Below are 19,725 nucleotides of genomic sequence, written 5' to 3' on the forward strand. Positions count from 1 at the left end.
AAGCAGCTGGTTTTTTGGGTACTTAGTGTTGATATGTAGAAACATTGTGGTAACGTAGCCTTGAAGGCTTTGCTTGGCCTCAAGTAACTGCTGTTAATGTTTAAGCCAATGTAGAGGATACATAATTGATTTTTTTTTTTTTGAAATGTCTTGGAAACCACTTTCCCGGGTTCTGTACAGAATGCAAAAGAATTGAAAAACCTAATACTAAGCTGAGTAGCCAGATGATGAGGATTTTGCAAATTGCAACGGAGTTGTAGTCGCTGATTGGTGCCTTCAGAAAGAGTGGCAGCTTGTTTGTGATAAATGATACAACATGCTGATATTTGTCCAGGACTTTGTGGTTCTGTATAGTTGAAATTGCTCAATAAATTTTGAGCTACCATAGTGGCAGCTCAAAATAGGTGAGGGAGGAGTTGAACTGAGTGCCAGAGCCCCAAATGACTTTCACATGCTACCTGTCAGGCCCAGTTGAGCGCTTCTGAACTTTGGCTTCCGCTTAGAATTACCTAGGGAGTTTTGAAAACTACTAGTGCGCAGATCCCACCCTTGACCAATTAAGTCAGAGTTTCAGAATTTGGGGAAGGGAGCAGGCCTAGTTATGAGTTGTTTTTTGTTTTGTTTTGTTTTGTTTTGTTTTGTTTTAAGTTCCCCAAGTAATTCTAAAGTGCAGCTAGAACTAAAAACCATTTTATTTATTTCAGCTCTAGCCAGTAAGATGCTGGGAACATTTATTAAAATGTATGTAAAATACTTGTTAACTGTGTAAAATAAATATACAGGCTTTCCATTCCCTGTATAGACATGTGTGTGCATGTGTGTGTGTATGTGGTTTTAAAAAACGATGATGTTTTATTGCTACCCGCAGGAGTGGCCTGCATGGGGTGGTGGGTGTGCTGGGTGCAGCTCTCTGGGCTCCTCAGATGTACTTCTGGGAACTGGTAGAGGAGTCATGCCAAGCTACCGCCACACCGCAAATAAGATTAAGAAATTCTTGGAAATCTAGCTGCCCATCACAGTTGAGGTCCAGTTTCTTCATCATGTGGTCAAGGACACCAGGTTCCTTCTGGTTCTTTGTGAAGGCAACCAGGTGTGTATTCATGAAACTTAGGAGCTCAGTCTCAGAGAGACTACACTTGTTAGGGCCCTTTCCAGCGTCTTTCTGGAAAACAGCCATCAGAGGTTGATGCACTGCTCAGTCTCTGTAGGGCTGGATGGTTTTGCATGTCGGAGTGGAGTAGGCACAGAGGCTGTGAGCCGGGAGCTAGATGGGTTGTTTGTTTGTTTGGTTTGGTGTGTGTGTGTGTGTGTGTGTGTGTGTGTGTGTTTAGCCAGTTGCATTCTGAAGAAACAAATGGAAGGAGCTGGAGGAAGACATTGTAAAGAGGTCCCACAGCCTTCTTTAGGGAAGGATGGGGCCTGAGGGGTAGGACACTGTTTATGTGTATTTCAGGAAGTAGAAATGGAACATGTTTTCAATCTATTTAAATTATATAAGTTTGAGGGATGTGATCCCTTTATGTCAGAATAATGAGGCATATAATACATTGCATTTAACATGTGTGGGAATTCTTTGCAGAGTAATTAGCATTCCTTTCTTCAGCCTGTATTCAGAGGAAACATACCATTCACACCCTCTCTTGTGCTCACATTTTCCAGTGCGTTGGAGAGCTTTTTTTTTCAATAGAAATCTTTGTCTTTTTCCTAATAAGACTTGGATTATATTTGAAGAAATTTAGCATGTCTTTCTTTTTCTGGCAGGAATTGATTTTAAAATCAGAACGATAGAACTAGATGGAAAGAAAATTAAGCTTCAGATATGGTAAGTGAAACACACACACACATGCACATGCAGAGTTTCTGCCTCAATCAAGAATTGAAAGTGGGAATTGAAATGTGCATTGTGATAAGTTAGAGGTGTTCTGTGATATTTAAAACATCTTTTCTTTAGCAGAACCAAGGAGAAATGGGTATTTAAAGGTCTCCCCACAAAGAGTGGGAAGGTAAGGAATGATAGCAGTAACTCACAGCCAGAAGAGATCTGAGAACTCATTCTTCCAACCGCTAATGTTATAGGGGAAGACACTGAATTCTAGCGTATACGTTACGTTTTCATTGCAGTTGCAGCTGTGAAATCCGATAAGGCAAAGTAGTCAAGTGGTAGGAACCCTGAACAGGAAGTGCAGATCTAGGTTCTGGCCCAGGCTCCCTCAGTGGAGGGCGGGGGGCCAGCTGCCCCCCTTCTTAGTGCCTGCTTTCTCCCTCATTTGTAAATTCACTGGGTAGACTGCTGATATCTGAGTTCCCCTCCAGCTCTGAGATTCTATAATTGTTTTGCAAATTTCTTCTCATTAAAAAAGAAAGGGAGGAACACTGGACTGGGAAATAAGGGAGAGAGAAGTCATACCTTTCATCTGTCATGTTGCAATATGCAAGGCAAAGATTTCCTTAGTGTCACCCACTGTGACTGGTTAATTCCTGAAGAATTGATCAAACTACAATGAATAAATATGGTTTTTCCAGATTTCCAGGTTGAATATTTTTGGCTTGAACCCAGAAACTCCATAGATTTTCTTTTAACATCCTATAAGCTGGCTTAATTTCTTTTAATACAAGATTCTCCATGAAGACACACAGATTCGGAGCCTTGAGGAAGGTTTTCCATGATGTTTACTGATCTAACGTGTGATGATGACAACAGTAGACAAAGCTTAAAAGTTTAGAGCTACACAGATTACACAGGGGAAGTAGTAAAGTAATATGTATGAACATTTTTCTTAGGCTGTTTTTCCTCTTTGAATCTCAGAACAGGGATAGAAGTAGAACATTGTATTGAAATTTGCTAGCCCTTCTTTTACAGAGGAGGAAACTAGCACTTATAGTGGTTAAGTCCATCTGAGGGCATATGTCTGGGTTAGTGATAAAGCTCAGACAACGACCCAAATCTCCTGGAATAGTGTCTCAGCTTCATGTATTAGCCCAGTGTAGTGGTTCCCAGTACATGGTGTTGGAAAATATTGAAATATTGTGAAGGTTACCACAGGCTGCCCTTTTCATTTATTGGTATTTGGTAAGAGGCCAAATATTTTAAAGATATAAAAAAAGTTTGAAGGGTCATCAGCTAATTAGAATTTGATATAACATCACAGCACTACTTCTGAGTACTCTCAGCAACAAAATAGTCTCTGTTTAGTCTTCACGACCTACATTTAGTGTGGTATGGTCCTCCGTCCAGCCTCGCTGCAGAACTGGTTCTAATTCAAGTAGCGTGTTAGAATCAAAATGTGGTTAGTCACCTTAAAGGTGCTGGGCTTATATTTCCCCATCATTTCTCTACCATATACCAAACAAGTGCCCAGCACGTGTACAGACATGTGTTGGACTCCAGGTTTCCATTTAATCACAGGTTCCGTAGCTATGAGTAAAAAAGTTCTTGAGGCAATCCATTTTGGTGTGCTCTGCTAGGCAGAATTTACACAGCAGTAAGCCTAGCCCAACTGCTTGCTTTGTACAGAAAGCAGACTTTCAGTCAAGTGAGCAAAATGCCTCGATCATTAGGCATTTATAAAAGGATTAGAACTGCCTCTAGGGGTCCAAGAATTTAGAACTATTCTCTGTTCTCTCCCACATGGGTTGGACTAAACCAGCAGGCCAGTTCCTAGCAGGCCCTGGATTTTCCTGTTGCTGCTTTTATTATCAAGTCCAGGTTTTTCACCAGGTCATTGTGAGCTCTTGACAGGCCCCCGTGGCCACCACCGCCTCCAACTCACAGACACAAGCAGGCTCCCTTTGTCGGTCATTCCCCTTCCCCCGGAAACATTTGTGAGCAGACCAGAATTATATCTCCTACAGCTTAGAGTCCCTCCTCAGTAATGCTGGTAATGATTTTTAAAACCACTTTCTCCTTTGTTTCGAATTTTAGGGACACAGCAGGTCAGGAAAGATTTCGAACCATCACGACAGCGTACTATAGAGGAGCCATGGTAAGTGTGTTTTGGGGCTTTGTAACTCTTCAGGTGAAAGTAAAACATGAATATTCTTTTGTCAAGTTTATAGGACTCAAGCTGAAGTCTAGTACAATGGGGAAAATAGATTTTTTGATGTCAAAACAAGACATTTAAAGGGTTTCTTATGTTTTGTGTTTAGTAACCATATACTTTGCCATTGGTCTTCATAATATTAATCAGGTAATTAGCTTGTAGATGTTTTAGAACTCACATATTCTGAGTGATTGTGGATTTTTGTGATTTCTCCTTTTATTAATACCTTTGCTAAATCTTAGCAAACCGCAAGCTCTGTGCCTAAGTATTTATTTGTTGCGCTCCCTCATCAGTTAGCCCTGCCACCGTCATTCCTGATGGCTCACCAGGTCCACAACTTCCACTTGTAATGGCTCAGCCCTCTGGAGTCTCCTCCACCAGCGTTCTGCCAGCTGGCTAGGAAGTAGCTGAATGATCTGACTCTCTGAGGCGGAGAATCTGGTGAATCTTGACTCCGAAGTCCTTCTTTGCCTGCATCCTAGCCTTATCCTTGTTAGCATAACCTCCTTTGGCTGTTTTCCATCCTGAGATGCTTCATCTATACACGCCATTTATATTGCTTGTTGGCTCAGAGCGGATTCTGTGTGGTGCTGGGAGTGCAGTGGTAAATAAGGCAGCTTAAAAGCAGAGCTGTACTGACCCATGCCTAGAATGTCAGGCCCCGACCAGGGCTTTAGCTCTGGCTTTTAGGCCTAATCCAAGCACAGGTGGAGCTTTGAATTATGATGAAACCCAGTGTGCTCAGAGTCTTGGAAGGCTGAGCAATTGAAATTATGAAGCTCAACCTAGTAGATTGTGGGGTACCAGCGGCCGTCAGTACCCAGCTTATTGCTTAAAAGGCTTGTGCTCCTGGGAGTGGTGTCAGTGATAGAGCGATAGAGGTGATAGCTGTCCCCTTGCCCTCAGGAAGATGTGACCTGAATCCACAGATCCCTTTATTACCACACGGCCCTCCCTTCTTCCTCCACTGCTACTACTCACCCTCTATTATTCGAGTACCAATAACTCATCCCCACAAAAATACTGGGGATTCCTTTTGAAAGTGGTATCACCTTGGCACTGTCCACCACTAAGTATTTTCTATGTATGGGTTCTCCGTACTTTGCCCTACGATACCTGTAAGATTGGGAAAGGTCATCATTTTAGAAACAGTTGTCAGCCCCTCTCTGTGTTGCTTAGACTGGAATCAAAGGCAAGGAACAAGTGTGTTTGTTTGGTGCTTGTTTCCCCCAGGAAGGATTTTAGGGATAAGTAAGAGCATGTTAACAGGGATGATTTGGAATGGTTTACAGGTAACTTCAATTAGAGGCATCGTAGAAACCTAATCTTTCTGTAGACCAGTTTTTGGTTTCCCAGGAGTGATGCATTGAGACCGCTTGCGTGCTTGTGTTCACTGGAGAGTGGGCAGGAACACTTAGAATGTGGAGCACGTTTCCTTTGGAATGAGGAAAGAGGTCACTGAAATGTGTTACTTAATTTAGAGTTGAGGATTTTCTGTCTTTTTTCTTTATTGTGTAGTCTTTCTTCACATTACTTCAAATAATTAGAAAGTGTTACTATTCTAAGTAGTAATGTCTTTCCATTTTGAAGGCAGGGGTTTTTGTCTCTTTTGTGCTGCTATAATGCCAGCGCCTGAACCATAGTAGATGTTCAATAAATACTTGCTGAAAAGGTGAATCAGTGCAAAATTTCAGACCTGGAAACAATCTTAGGTCTCTTAAGAGGAAATTCTACTCTACTTGAGTCTTGGATCTTGCAGGACATTTGTTCCAGTGGGATGTACGGCCATTGTATTCTCATTGGGGTGTGTTCTCATTTCAGCAAATGGTGGTTCTGGCAAGTTTAGTTTGTTTGGTTCAGGTATGCAGCATGTTGATAAGCACTGTACTGAAGTCTGCAGAGTCTTTTGGTCTATTTCAAACTATTTAGCAACATTTGCAGGCATAGCAGTAACCCCGATGGACAGTCGGGCTTTGTGGGAAAAGAAGCATCATTGCATTATCAATATTTCTCATATACGAACACTGTCTTAGACAAACTCTAAGGAAGCTGTTGTTATTTTAAGTATATACCAGATGTATAAAGTTTTAACTAGTATACTTGAGTTTGTATTCCCAACTGATTCACAATACCAGTTAGCTTAACATTGGAAATAGTCAAGGGGTTCCTGCTACTGAAACCAAAGCTATAAATTAAAAATACCTGCCATTTATTAAGTCCAAACTGTGTCCTGGGTTCTAGCTTAAATACTTTACACACAGTATCTCAGTAGATTCTCAAAAGAATCCAGTGTGGAAAATGTGCTGTCCTCGTTTTTCAAATGAGGAAATGGAGACGGAGAGAGATAAAATAACATCTCCCAGGTCAGCACATGGTGGAACCGGGCTCCATGCCTCTGACTCCAGAGCCTGTGTCCTTAACCACTGACTCCCCTGTGTTCACAGCCCACCCTGAATGCTACCTGAGAGACACACAGTGGTAAGGATCAAGGTTGTCCCTGTAGCCCGAAGGGTCGTAGAGCTATGACAGTGTTTAACTTAATGTTAGTATGACAGTCCGCGTAAACACTTTGAATCAGGAATTACTCAGATTCCATTTCAAGTTGTTTTATTGTGGTAAAATATACATAACGAAATATATCATTGAAGTGTACAGTTCTCCACTTTGATTTTTAAAAAGTTCTTTACACTGACAATTGTAAAATCTTTTTTACAGTGTAGCCAAAGTGAAACATTTGCATTTGAGACTGGGAGGAAGGAGGATAGCAGAGAATATTATTTGTCACTTAAATGACAACATATTTTTCTGCTTGTCGAAAGGTTACATGTAGTGTAAGAAATCATCCAATATCTCACCTCCCTGAGATAGCTTCTGTTAACATTTTGTTATGTTTCCTGGGTTTTTTTTAATCCATGTGTACATGTGGGTTTTATATGATTTATAATTATTTATATTTATATTTTATATTTATTTACAAAGTTGGAAACCAGACCCTGAAGGACTTTGCCTACCATACTAAGGAATTTTCATTTAATTATGATCACAATGGAGAGGTACTAAAGGATTTTAAGCATTAAAGTGGTAACTCTGGTATGATTATGGCAAGTGGATTAGAGTAGGTTAAGGATGAAAGCAAGGAGAGCAATTAAAGACTGACAGTAATCCAGGTAAAGGCTGATTGATGAGAATATGAATAAGGCCATTCGTGGGGGGGGGGTTGGGGGGTGTCAGATTCTGGGAATACTGATGTTATTGAGCCTACAGGACTTAGTGACCAACCGACCGACCGACCGACCGACCGACCGACCGACTGTGAAGGAGATTACTCCCGGGGCTCTGCTCGTACTGGCTGGCTGGTTGTATTGTCGTTCGTCAAAGTGAAAGTGCGAGAGGGGAGGGAAGACTTGGAGAAGAGGAAGACAACCTCTTGTTTTGCTTAGTTGATTTTCAGTGACTAACAACAGACATCTGGGAACCGATGTCGAACAGTGATCTCCAAGGCACACCTGACCGCTGTCTCTTCGGCCTCATCTTGTGCTCTCGTCCCATTGGGTCTGTGCACTCTGGCCAAGCTGACTTTCTTTCACTCAGTACAGTGGGTTCTGACTGGGCCTTCCTAGTCAGCAAGATATTTATGACAGTTCTGCTATGTGCCAGGGACTATGGGCTTCCCCTCCTCATTTCAGCCTCAACTCTTTGGCCCGGTTCAGGTCTGTTTAGTTCTCGGGCCTTGGCTTTGTGTCATTTTCTCAAGGAAGCCTTCCCCGGCCACCCCAGGCCTTCAGCCAGATTAGTTAGCATTTGTACTCAGAGCTCCCCATGCTTCTTCATAGCAGTTGTCCAAATTATAATTGATTGTATAATTATTGATTCATTGTTTTCTTTGCTAGCCAGCCATGCAAGGAAGGGGCCTTGTCTGTCTCCTGGTTAACTACATTGTCTATCTTCTGGTTCACTTCCTGTTCACTCTGGTAGTACTTAGTATATATAGGCACATAGTAGGTGCTCACTAAATACTTGTTGGATGGGTGGGTGGATCTAGCACTTAATACAGCACTGTGGTCTGGTGAGAAAGATTTTAGAATAGTTAGCATACAGGTGTCAGTTGAAACTTTTAGAAGATAAACCCTTTAAAAATGTGATGGCAATGCCTTTAATTAAACTTGTATAGCAACTGCATTACATTTTAAGTGGCTGTGATTTATTTAGACAGATACTGACACTTTGATCAGCCCACATTAAAAAAAAATAATTTTAAAGCAGTATGATTACAATCTTAGTATACGAATAAGAAGCAAGATAATTTCTACTTGGAATAAACACATGCACAACAGAAGTGATTGCCTCTTACTCTCAGTGTTATCTCTGTTTTAACCTAAACACGCTTTCAGCTCCTGTTGGTGCCGATTCTTATCGTGTGAGGTCAGGTAGAGAGGGTGTATCACCTTTACCGTAATGACTAATTCATTAAAGGTTAACAGTGAAAACGTTAACAGAGTATTCATTTACATGGCGAGACAATGGAAGAATTTATTTTTGCTTCTTTGTAATTTAAAATATTGTTATGAATCCTTTTTATAAAGAAAACCAAAAAAATGCAGGACAAATCAAAGGTTTCTGGAAGGGAGGAGTACGTTTACATTATATTTTATAACTTTAAATATATAAAATACTAAATAAAGATCTTTTTTTTTCTCCTGTAGGGAATTATGCTGGTCTACGACATCACAAATGAAAAGTCCTTTGACAATATTAAAAATTGGATCAGAAACATTGAAGAGGTATATATGGCAAGAGAACGATGATACCTGCTGGGTGCTTGTACAGGGCTCCTTCTGTCTCAAAGAGCAGCTGAGCTGCTAAGAAGTAGGGCACAGGCAGGGCAGGCCCTCACTGAGGAGTCCCGGGACAGCAGGGTCTCCTGTCTGCCCTGCTGGACTTGGGTGGGTGGGCGGGGCTAGACAGGAGCAGTTTCACTGAATTTTAAACGTGGGCCCGATCTTGGAAATCATTTAATCCAAGTTCCCATGTTACACATGAGAAAACTGAAGCCAGAAAGAAGTGACTTGCCTGTACTCATATAGCCTTTAAAAAGCAGAGCCAAGAGTAAAACATCTGATTTCCATGTTCTATCCATTCCACCATTCTGTTTGGCAAAAATGTGTCTTTCTTTGAACAAACTTAATCATTTTGCCCTTCTAACATTTTCTTCATCTTACATATTAGGTTGGTGCAAAAGTAATTGCAGTTTTACTATATTTGAAATTTGGTTTAATTCCAGATTGATTGGTATTAAGATTTTTGTGTGTGTGTCCTTGACATTTTAGAAAGAAAGCTGACTCAGAAATAATTTTGTACACGTTTATATTAGCTAACATGAATTTATTTTTTAAGTAGTTCACAATCCAGAATACTTTCCGCACTGGCTCATTCGGTACCACGTTTTATTCTTTCTTTGATCCAAACTAATATTTGGGAGTCATTACTAATATTTGGAACGAAACTAATATTTGGAAACATGTTTTATTTCTGTGTGTTCATGTGCAAAACAAAGACATGAGACTGACTGAAAACTTTGGGAAAAAGTTTACGTAGCCTGTTACGCTGTAGCTTTTCCCCTCCTCCTATCTTTTACATTTTTCTCTGAATCATGCTTTGTGTTGAGTGAAAGATTGTGTGTCTTATTATTAAATTCATGGATATGTTTCTAACAGGTTAGGATTTGTCAATTGAAAAGCTGTGTTTTTCTCGGGCAGTTGTTTTTCTTTTTAATTCAAGTTTATTGGGGTGACAATTATTAGCAAAGTTACATAGATTTAAGATGTACAATTCTGTAATACGTCATCTATATCTCGCATTGTGTGCTCACCACCCAGAGTCAGTTCTCCTTCCATCACCATATATTTGATCCCCTTTACCCTCATCTAGCACCCCTGTACTCCCTTACCAGTTTTTATAATATACTATTTCCTCCCTGCAGCATGCCTCTTCAGATGTTGAAAGAATGATCCTGGGTAACAAATGTGATATGAATGACAAACGACAAGTGTCAAAAGAAAGAGGAGAGAAGGTAAATTTGAATTGAATGCATAAAAATTGGAATCTACTCACATTAAGCATTAATTTTCTTAATGTAATTATTGATTTAAGTTTTTTAAATGTCTGTATTTTAATCCTTTAAAAAATAACAAAGAGATGTAATCCTTACTTGAATGGTATGAATTAGTATTCGAGATCCAACTCTATAGACTGTGTAGTCATGACTCATTGCTAAAGAATTTGCTGTTTTCTGGGAGATACAAATTGGTTCTTTCTCAGATTCCTGCAGCTTAGAGTTCAGGCTATTTTTTCCATATTCGTGTAAAAAATACCCAGTTTTGAAGTTAAAGTAATTTATTCTCTGAAAAAAACTAATAGCAAATGAAGTTCAACAGTAATCATTTTCCAATTCATTGTTTTTTTCTAAGAATATTGTACAACACATTAGATTTAGGTCATTATGGATAAACTTGTGACTTGTAACTCATCGAGACATGGATGTCATTTATAGGTCATGTATAAGCATTTCTCTGTTTTGTGTCCTGCAAAGCAGAAGAGTTTATTATATGTACATATTTACTTCTATGACATGTAAACTGACTTAGAGGCTTCAATTATTTTTTTAAGTTTATTGGGATGACAATTGTTAGTAAAGTTACATAGATTTCTGTATTGTATCATCTATAAATCCCACTGTGTGTTCACCACCCAGAGTCAGTTCTCCTTCCATCACCATATATTTGAGAGGCTTCAATTTTTAACTCTTGGAATTTTGCTTTAGCCTTTTTTTTTTTCAGTGATACATGCAAAATGCATTTTGGTTTTCAATCTGACTGCAAATGTTTTTCCCCCTAAAAGCATTCTCTTAATCTTGGTGTTATAGATGAACTGGGAACTCTTTGGGAGTAGATCGAAATACGGAAGAGTTCACGTTTGTCACAATCAATAGAAACCAAAGCAATGAATACTTAATATGTTAAGCTTTTGTTCTATTAAGCTTCAATTTATTAAAAAATAATGAAAAGTCAGTAAAGTAGCTGTTGGAGAATTGTACTTTCAGAGCAGATAAAAGGAGGAACGAATCCAAATTAATGGTAGGGGTGAGTGTCTCAGTTTTTCTTCTAAGTATACTAGAGAACTAAAAGTATAATAGAAAAGAAAGAGAGGTACTTAAATTGTTCTGTGTGTAAGTGATACTGTGTTACTTATGGTGATTAAGTTAGACATCTAAATTTCAAACTCAATAGAAGAAAGCAAAGAGATTTGAGAACTACAGGACTTTTGAACTAGATATTCTACTTTTGGGGCTTTGAATAACCTAGACATTATAAATGCTTTATATGTTCAAGAAACTTACACTGAATTGAAATGTTTCTGTTGTCTTTCAGTTAGCAATTGACTATGGGATTAAATTCTTGGAGACAAGTGCAAAATCCAGTACAAATGTAGAAGAGGTAAGAAAGAAATGTTTGGGGACTTGTCATATAGTAGTAGCACTAGTGCTTATTTAGGTGTCTGTGTTCAAGCCGTGTCAAAGCCTTGATTTTTTTCTGACTTAGTGAGTGCCTTGTGGAAGCTCCACCTCCATTACGGGAACTTCTGTGCTTCTGACTTTTATGTGGACCCTGGTTGTTGAATTTCCAGCACCCAGCTTCCACATGAGGTATATTAGATCGGTCAATTAAGATTCACTAAACAGAAGACACAAATTTAGTTTAAGTTCAGTTTTGCCCTTTGTTTGGGAAACTGGAAATCCTGCACTAGCCAACCAAGCACAGTGTCCTCTGCTCGTTTATCATCGTTGACGTGATCCTGTAGCAAGAGACTCTTAATTATTTTCATGTCTGTACTCTTGCAAGAGAGAATTAAACTGTTAGCTTATTGAACAGATTCCCTAGGTATTCACGTGTGAAGTAGATTGGCGTGATACATTGTAACCCAATGGCATTTAGTAGAAATAAAAAAGTGTATTTATCAGAAAGTAGTTTAATAAATTTTCAGTAAGTTAACTGTTAAAGAAAACCAAATCATCTAATGTCTTTTAATAACAGATTTTCTTTACCAAGGGCAGAATTATTGATAATATTTTTTTAGAAACATTTTGAAAACTGATCATAAAAATAATGCATGTAATATGTGCTAATACACGTTATTCACTTAACAATAATACTGATGGTTTCATAAACATTTACTTCCTTAGGCTACTCACTGTTCACCATATCATCATGGCTAAAAATTGAGGCTTAAATGACTTTACTGGCTAACGGACACTGATCAGAACTTTTTATTTGTTTTAAATAACTAAAACTCGTTTTTTCAGGTTGGCTAATGGGTGTTAAGAAACAGGAAGCCTCTACTGCTTTATTTATACAGCATAGATAAGCAGCAAAATGCTTCCTTCTGCTTGCCACAAAAGGATTTCCTTCCATCAGAAAGCGGGGAGCCTCTTAAGTCAGCTGTAATGGTGAGGATAGGAGAACAGCTTGCCCACTGACATGGCCCGCGCAGGGTTGCGCCCACAGAACGAACTTGGTGACCGGCTTAGTGGAGACGGCTTAGTCTCTGTTGGTACCTCTACCCCGATCACACCTGTGGCTTAGAAATAGCATTGAGTTAGGGCAGTAGATTTGTCCGAGCTGCTTATTCTGGCCCAGCATTCTGCAGAAATTAGCAATTTTCTCAGAGCTTTACCTTAGTGTGGTTAGCCTCCTGAAAACTGGGATGGGCTTATTTAGAAACTTAGATTCACAGGTGACCAGTCTGACAAGACACCGACAGTGAGTGAGAATAGTAGATACTATATTGTTTCTGTTTGATTTCATTGGAAAGCATCCTTTTGCTGAACATTTTTGGGGCATCAGGCGTGGCTGGGAACAAAGAGACTGACATGACAGTGGGCTTAGCCTAGAAACAACTGAAGACGCCGTAAGAGTCTTGGCTCTATAGAAACAAAGGGATGATAGGTTTAAAAAAGGTTTGGTTTTGGTCAAGAGACACTTAAGCATAAAATGTCACTGAGATTAATCAGATTTGTCTTGCTTGCATTTGATCTGATTTCCACAGTGGGAGATCTAACTGAGCTGTAGGAACTAATCGGGAAAGCAATTTGAAAGAGAGGACATTGGAAATAAAAGGCAGAGATTTTGTAAAAAAAAAACAAAAACAGGTTTTAGAGCTATAGGGTGACTCATTCACTTATTAAACAGATATTCGGCATCTCCTAGACTAGGCACTGTGTCCCCCTTTGGGGATGCAGGGGTGGCTCAGACAGAGCCTCTGCCTTCCCCGTGCTCTCTGTATACTGAGGAAGCCACCCATAACTGAGCAAGTATCATATCAGGAGCTTGTGCCAGATGGTAGGTGCAGAAAATATTTGATGAATGAATGAATGGCAGTTTGATAATACCGGAAATGTTTATGATATAATTGAAAAACAAGATATAATATTCTTTTCTTAATTAAAAAGAATTATGTTCTTTTCTTAATTAAAAACGTTAATATATTTATATTTTATAATGAAATAATGAAAACAGTGTACGTTTCTATTTTAAAATATATTGTAAATATATAATAATGAAATTTTTGATTTACCTTTAGGCATTTTTTACACTCGCACGAGATATAATGACAAAGCTCAACAGAAAAATGGTTTGTATCATTTATAATTTTTATTATCATTATGCTATTTTAAATTTTGTTTTTATATTGTTTATTTGATTACAAGGATAGGCCTGATGATAATATATTCACATTAACTCTTTTCTTTTTTCCTGACTGACATATTCACCTGGTTGAACTTTGATTCTTATTTCTGTTTCTTCGGGTATCTTATTTATGAACAGCAGCTACTTCGGTTTTTTCATCTGGTTCTTTAAGTGGACCTTAATTAAATTTTGATCTGAATAATTAAAACAATAATTGCACACATTAAATTTTTGCCATAAATTATCTAGTTGAGTTTTCATGTGACATATTTATGTCTATATAAAATTATGATCTTGAAGTTATGTTTGCCTTAATTTGAAATGATTTCAGTGATGAATCATTAGGACAACCTTGAAAGTTTATTTTAACCTGCATTCTGAATATAATTGCAAACTTTGTTACCTACTCTTCTCACCTCTAACAAGAGAATTGCCTATACCAATATGCATCATTATCCTTGAAACTTGATGCTCCCTTGGCAATAATTTCTTTGAACTGAAAACAGGAGCTTCCTAACCAATATATTACTCATCTAAAAGGTGCTGCCCTAAAAACATTTTTCTCATTTTAATCCGCCGTTTCCAAAGAAACCTAGAACATCAGAGCGTAACTGGTTCCTTTTCTAATAAAATACTCTGTTGAATCCACATCTATGGTATGGTTTGATATTTTTATTTTTTAGATAATTGGGGTCAAACCATGAGAGTTTTGTTTCCTTGGTAACTTTATCTTCTGTTTTGTAGAATGACAGCAATTCATCAGGGGCAGGTGGACCAGTGAAAATAACAGAAAACCGATCAAAGAAGACCAGTTTCTTCCGTTGTTCGCTACTTTGATGAACTTTTTCTGAGAGACTGCAGCACACCTAGAGGACCCTTTCCTGCTTCTTTGAAAGCACAGGTCACCCAGCCTCAGATTCACACCACCAGGCCGCTGCTGAGAGCACCACGGAACCTAGACCTCTTGACACAGAATGCCACGCTGATTCCAGCCTCTTGGCCTGTCAAGATAACAGGCTCCTTTTTTCAAACATGGAAGCAATGAAATGGAGACACGTGCAAGACTTGTTTTTTCTTTGTTTTATTGCCTGTTGCAGAAGCTGCTATCTTTCTTTTTCACTTTGCACATCGGTGTTAGCCTTTCCCTGTTACGGCACAATTAGACTCATATTTGCACGCTTTTGTTTCAGAGAGTTAGTTCTAGACAAATCTGTGCTTTTGGGGATGTTTAAAAAAGTAAAACATTTAAAGCAGAGGTTAATATACTAAAATTAAAGGAGATTTGGTCTGTTTCATATGGCCAGATGTTATTGCTTTGACAGTGTTTATTTAAGGGCTCTGATTTGTTATTTTCTTAAATAGGAATCATTAAAGTCTGATAAAATTTATCTTAAAAATTCATAAAAATGTCCATCTATTCATCAAAGGCCACAACTTCTTTATTTCTTCAGATTGTTTAGAGCTTTGCTTCATTCCTGCTCTTTTTGCTAGAGTCTGGGTAGCTAAATAAATCACTTTCTCAGTTGATTCCCTCTGCCTAATCTATAGAAACTGCATTTGGAAATCACCTTAATGTCACTTTTCCTTGGGTTCATATTTGCTATTTTTTTCTTTGTTTGACCTATTGTAATCTCTCAGTTATCTAAAACTTAACATATTTGAACATGGTTGTCTGTTTCTAGTTGTGAACTACTTTAGCTAAAATTTTACATAGGCAGAGAGATGTACCATTTAGGGTTTTATTTCAGCATTTAATTGTGTTTCTGTCACATTAGCATACATAATATGTTTTTCCTTAGGTTTACTCCTTAGCTTGCTGGTTTAGTTGCAATACCCAATTCCTACCATAATCCCTGTCAGCAAGAGCTAACAAGAGTTAGATTTAGATTTTAGTTTATAGAAAGCTTAACCTATAGGGAGAGAGATTAACTTGTTTATGAATATAAATTTAGTAGAGATAGCTCTTGGCAACGGTGAAAATAATGATTTTTGTTCTGTTTTTATTTGGGCTTTTTTTTTTTTTTTTAATAAAAGTAATTAGACCTAGTGCAGCCTCTAGGAAAAGTCTTGCCTTTTTATTACAGAAAACATGAGCAAGGTTTTAGTTTTAAAATAGCTATTGTTAGATGTGTTGAACCCAGTTCCATCTGTTCAGTTTCATTGTTAGATAACTTGGTCTAGTCATTTGGGCCAAAGCCAACAAAAAGCTTAGCTGCCTTTCTCATCAAACATTGGTACTGGCATACCTTTTGTAAATGAAACCATCGCATAAGAAAAAAAGGTATTTAGTGTTAACTTACGTGCCAAATTCAGATCATTATGTCATTGCTGTTATTCTAGCCTTCGGTGTCATAACACAAAAGGGAGTGATATAAAGGTGATTAGGGAACTTAATTCTGTTAATAATTATTCTTCCTGTTAGGCCTGTTTTGTTTCACAAAGGTTACCATCTTGCTTGATAGTTAAGAATGGGAAATGAAAGTAGAAATGGATTCCTTGTTACCACAGAGAATTCTTCTTCAAATTAAGATGTATCATTGGAATGCTTGGACCAGTTAACCTTTACTACTTTTTGAACACTTATGCACAGTTTAGCTGCAGCCGATACACCAGAGCTATTTTTGATGGGTACACTACACTGGTTGATAAATTTCGGCTGCCTTGATTTGATTTTTCCTTTTGTACTTACCTATAGGCTCAAAGTCCAGCACCTGAGCAACAAGTGATTCCTTGATTGAAAGTTGGTTGTAAGTCTGCTCTCTTAAAATTAGATACATTTTTGGAAAGAAAAAATAATTTCTTAGAAATATATTTACTAATTTTCTGAAAAAAAGATCCAAGCAGTTAAGCTTCTGGATGGTAACAAAGTAGTTTCTAAAAGTCAAGTGCTATGACACCATGTATGAATGTAATTCTCTTAGTAATTTACCTCTGACTATTTGGTGTCTTAACACTTTGGTTTCTATCTCAGGGGTTGTCTGCAAACCAAAACTGACATATTCTATGGTTAGCTTTTGTTTTTTTCTTTTTATTAGAATGCTTTACTTTTGTTCTTTCTCTCTTCTTTTACCTTTTATGGATTAATAACTAGTCTCCATGAATTTCCCTTTGAAAGAGCCTGTAAAAGTTAGATGAGTCTAAAAGTGCTCTTTGAAGTAGCAGCAAATTGGGGATGTATGCTCTGTTATATAGAAATAAATCGTCCTTGCTATTTTCTTACATTTAGTCTTGCTAAATTGTATATAATTTGAGCTAAGACCATAGGAAATACACTTTCTGCATGGTAAAATGACTCAATAAATATTCCACTTTGCTTAATAATGTACATATAGTGCATTATTTTTTCTATTTGTAGATGAATTTAGTGACAGATAATTGTCTGTTCCCTGCTGAAACTGAAGAAATCTAGTTTTGTGTGAACATTCTTGTCGTCTTATGGATAAGGTACATGAAGACTTTGGCAGCAGTATTAGTGGTTCAGTGGCTGCACTTTATTATCAGTGTGGTAATTTTTGCCAGTGATTGGACTAGACCTTTTCAAATAGAGGCTGAGGGTCTCAGACAATGGAAATGTTCTGGGACTCAGTAGCATGTAAATCCGTTGATTGTAAAAGGTTTCGCTGGGAACTTCTTTTAACTATATTTTACTTCAGACAGATGATGAGAAAATAACCCACCTGCGCATCAGTTAGGAGGAGCTGCAGGGTTTCTTACTATTTACATGAACATTTTGTGCAGTCTTTGTTATAAATTTTCAAAAGACTATACTTTGAAGGACTATTTTTTAATTATACCTCATTTAGCTAACTAGTATTCTAATACCTGGTAGAAAAACAGTGAGCCAGCCTTTAAGCATCCAACACAATTTATATGTTTTGTTTTGAGCTAAAGGCATCATTGGGAAAGGTAGGAAGTAGTTTAGTTTAGAATAGAACATACATGTCATATCCCATAGTGCAAACAAAAGTATTATCTCCCTGTCTCCATTAACAAATTTAGCTGTGCAATATAGATAAATGTTTGCAGAAATTTCTAAATAAGAGACTATAACTCCATTTTACAGGTTCTAATGCTGAGAATCTGTATTAAGGCTTACATAAAGGTTTTCCTGTGAACAGTAAGTGATACATTTAAGCAGACTTTCTTTTCTAGTTTATCACTTAGATTTCTCTATAAATTTAGTTCTTAATCTTTAAAGATGAGCTTCTAAGCTTAAAATTTTGAAACAGCACTTCATTATGTTGGTTTACATAACCCCCATTTTACACAGTCATTTCTACCATCGGGTTTTTTAGAATTTTCCTTTTAACAGGATATTCCTTTTTCCTTCTTGTTAATATCTAAAGAAATGGGGGCAGGGCAAGGAATGTCTAAAAATGAAATTCCTTGTCCTAGAGGGACCTGGAGAGACCGGATATGCTAATAAAATTTCAAATGCTAGCACAATTTTACAGTAGAATCAGTCTGTTTTTTAGACTAATAAAATCAATGGGTGTCATACTCTGAAAAACATCTAAATGAAATTTACAGAAATGAAAATTAGCAAACAATTATTTTAGAGATATTTTCAAATTTTACTTCATTTTTTTGAAATGCTTGTGCCATATGCAATTGCATTTCTTATTGCCAAGAACTAATAGAACTTCTTGATTCATTTTCTTATCATTCTTAAAAATGTGAATTTAATTATTGGAATTCATTCCTATGGCCTTACAAATGGGTTTTATTTTGTTTGCAGCTGATAATGCAGTTCCTTTAATGGAAAATACCGTAAAATATTTGACTAAAATCATGCCCCTAATGAGAAATATCTAGTTTTTCTATAGAATTATCCTACTGTGTATGTTTCAGCATATCTTATTTTTATTCAAACGGCTTAATGTGAAAAGCTGCAGATAAAGTGGACCTGTTATGTGGTTAATCTTGTTTAAGCCAATTCATTAACTGTGTACTGATACTGTTGCTGTGGTGTTGTTTTTTTTTAATGGATTTTATTCCAGGTGAACTTTTTTTTACAATAATGTTCGTCTAAAATAAAAACTACATAATGAAAATACTCGTGGCTCCCTAAAATGGATTGCATATTTAAAAAATCTCTCTTCAGTTTTTCTAGGTGTGTGACTCCAACCATGATAGACTTGGGATATTTTAGCAAACTGTATATCTGACTTCGAGTGTGTAAAGACTTAGAAAAATGGCCAGATCTCCTGCTCATACGTAGTTCAGTGTACACTGAGGTCTCTTACAGAACTGCAGCCTTAAATGGATCACCTTCCCTTCTTAGTCCTCACAAGCTTTGTTTCTGTTGTTTGGTTTTCACTTCCAAACAACACAGTTTGAGGACGCCCTGCCCTGTGGATGTTCCACCCCTGTGCCATGCGTGTTCCCAGTCGTGCGTGGGCTTTCACCCACACAACCATTTTGAGCCTTCATTATTCTTCTCAAGCTTCCTACTTCTTTCCTTTCATTCTTGGTAGAGAGACCTTTGGTTTCCTGCCTCGCAGAGAAGAGTGTCAGTCCGAAACCAGCTTAGCTGCCTCTCCCTCCCCTCGTGTGGCCTCCATCGCCTGGCGGAGGCGTTCCTCCTAGTCCGTGCTTTGCTCTGTGCCTCTCTGGTCATCCTCCCCGTCTATCCTGCTTCTCAGGGAACTCCCAGCTCTTTCTCTTATACCTTCAAACTCTGCTGTGTGATCCCTTTGCCCTCAGCATGTAAGCATCTTTTACCTTCTCACCCCCTTGCTTCACGTCTCTCTCACTACTCATTTTCCTCTTGTCATAGCTAAACTTCTTCACAGAGTTGCTTATAAATACTATCTTCACTTTCTCAATTTCCATTTATTTCTCAGCCCATTCCAGTTTGGCTTCCTCCCTGTCACTTCACTGACATTGTGCTTACAATGGCTTAGTTGCTAACTTAGCGGACAGTTCTCTGCCCTTATCTT

General features: G+C 37.9%; 1 protein-coding gene across 1 annotated transcript in view; it reads left to right on the plus strand.

The window, feature by feature from the left end:
* Window positions 1-18,870, plus strand: part of RAB8B (RAB8B, member RAS oncogene family) — a 58,163-nt gene extending 39,293 nt beyond the window's left edge. Inside the window, exons 2-8 of the mRNA XM_081048296.1 lie at window positions 1,762-1,822; window positions 3,923-3,983; window positions 8,744-8,821; window positions 10,021-10,110; window positions 11,468-11,533; window positions 13,677-13,727; window positions 14,528-18,870. Of these exons, the coding sequence (XP_080904422.1) occupies window positions 1,762-1,822; window positions 3,923-3,983; window positions 8,744-8,821; window positions 10,021-10,110; window positions 11,468-11,533; window positions 13,677-13,727; window positions 14,528-14,620 (500 nt within the window). The 3' untranslated portion in view covers window positions 14,621-18,870. The remainder of the gene's footprint in view (window positions 1-1,761; window positions 1,823-3,922; window positions 3,984-8,743; window positions 8,822-10,020; window positions 10,111-11,467; window positions 11,534-13,676; window positions 13,728-14,527) is intronic.
* The last annotated feature ends 855 nt before the right edge of the window (window positions 18,871-19,725 follow it).

This window comes from Rhinolophus hipposideros (assembly GCF_964194185.1).
Source record: "Rhinolophus hipposideros genome assembly, chromosome: 5".
Classification (NCBI taxonomy): domain Eukaryota; kingdom Metazoa; phylum Chordata; class Mammalia; order Chiroptera; family Rhinolophidae; genus Rhinolophus; species Rhinolophus hipposideros.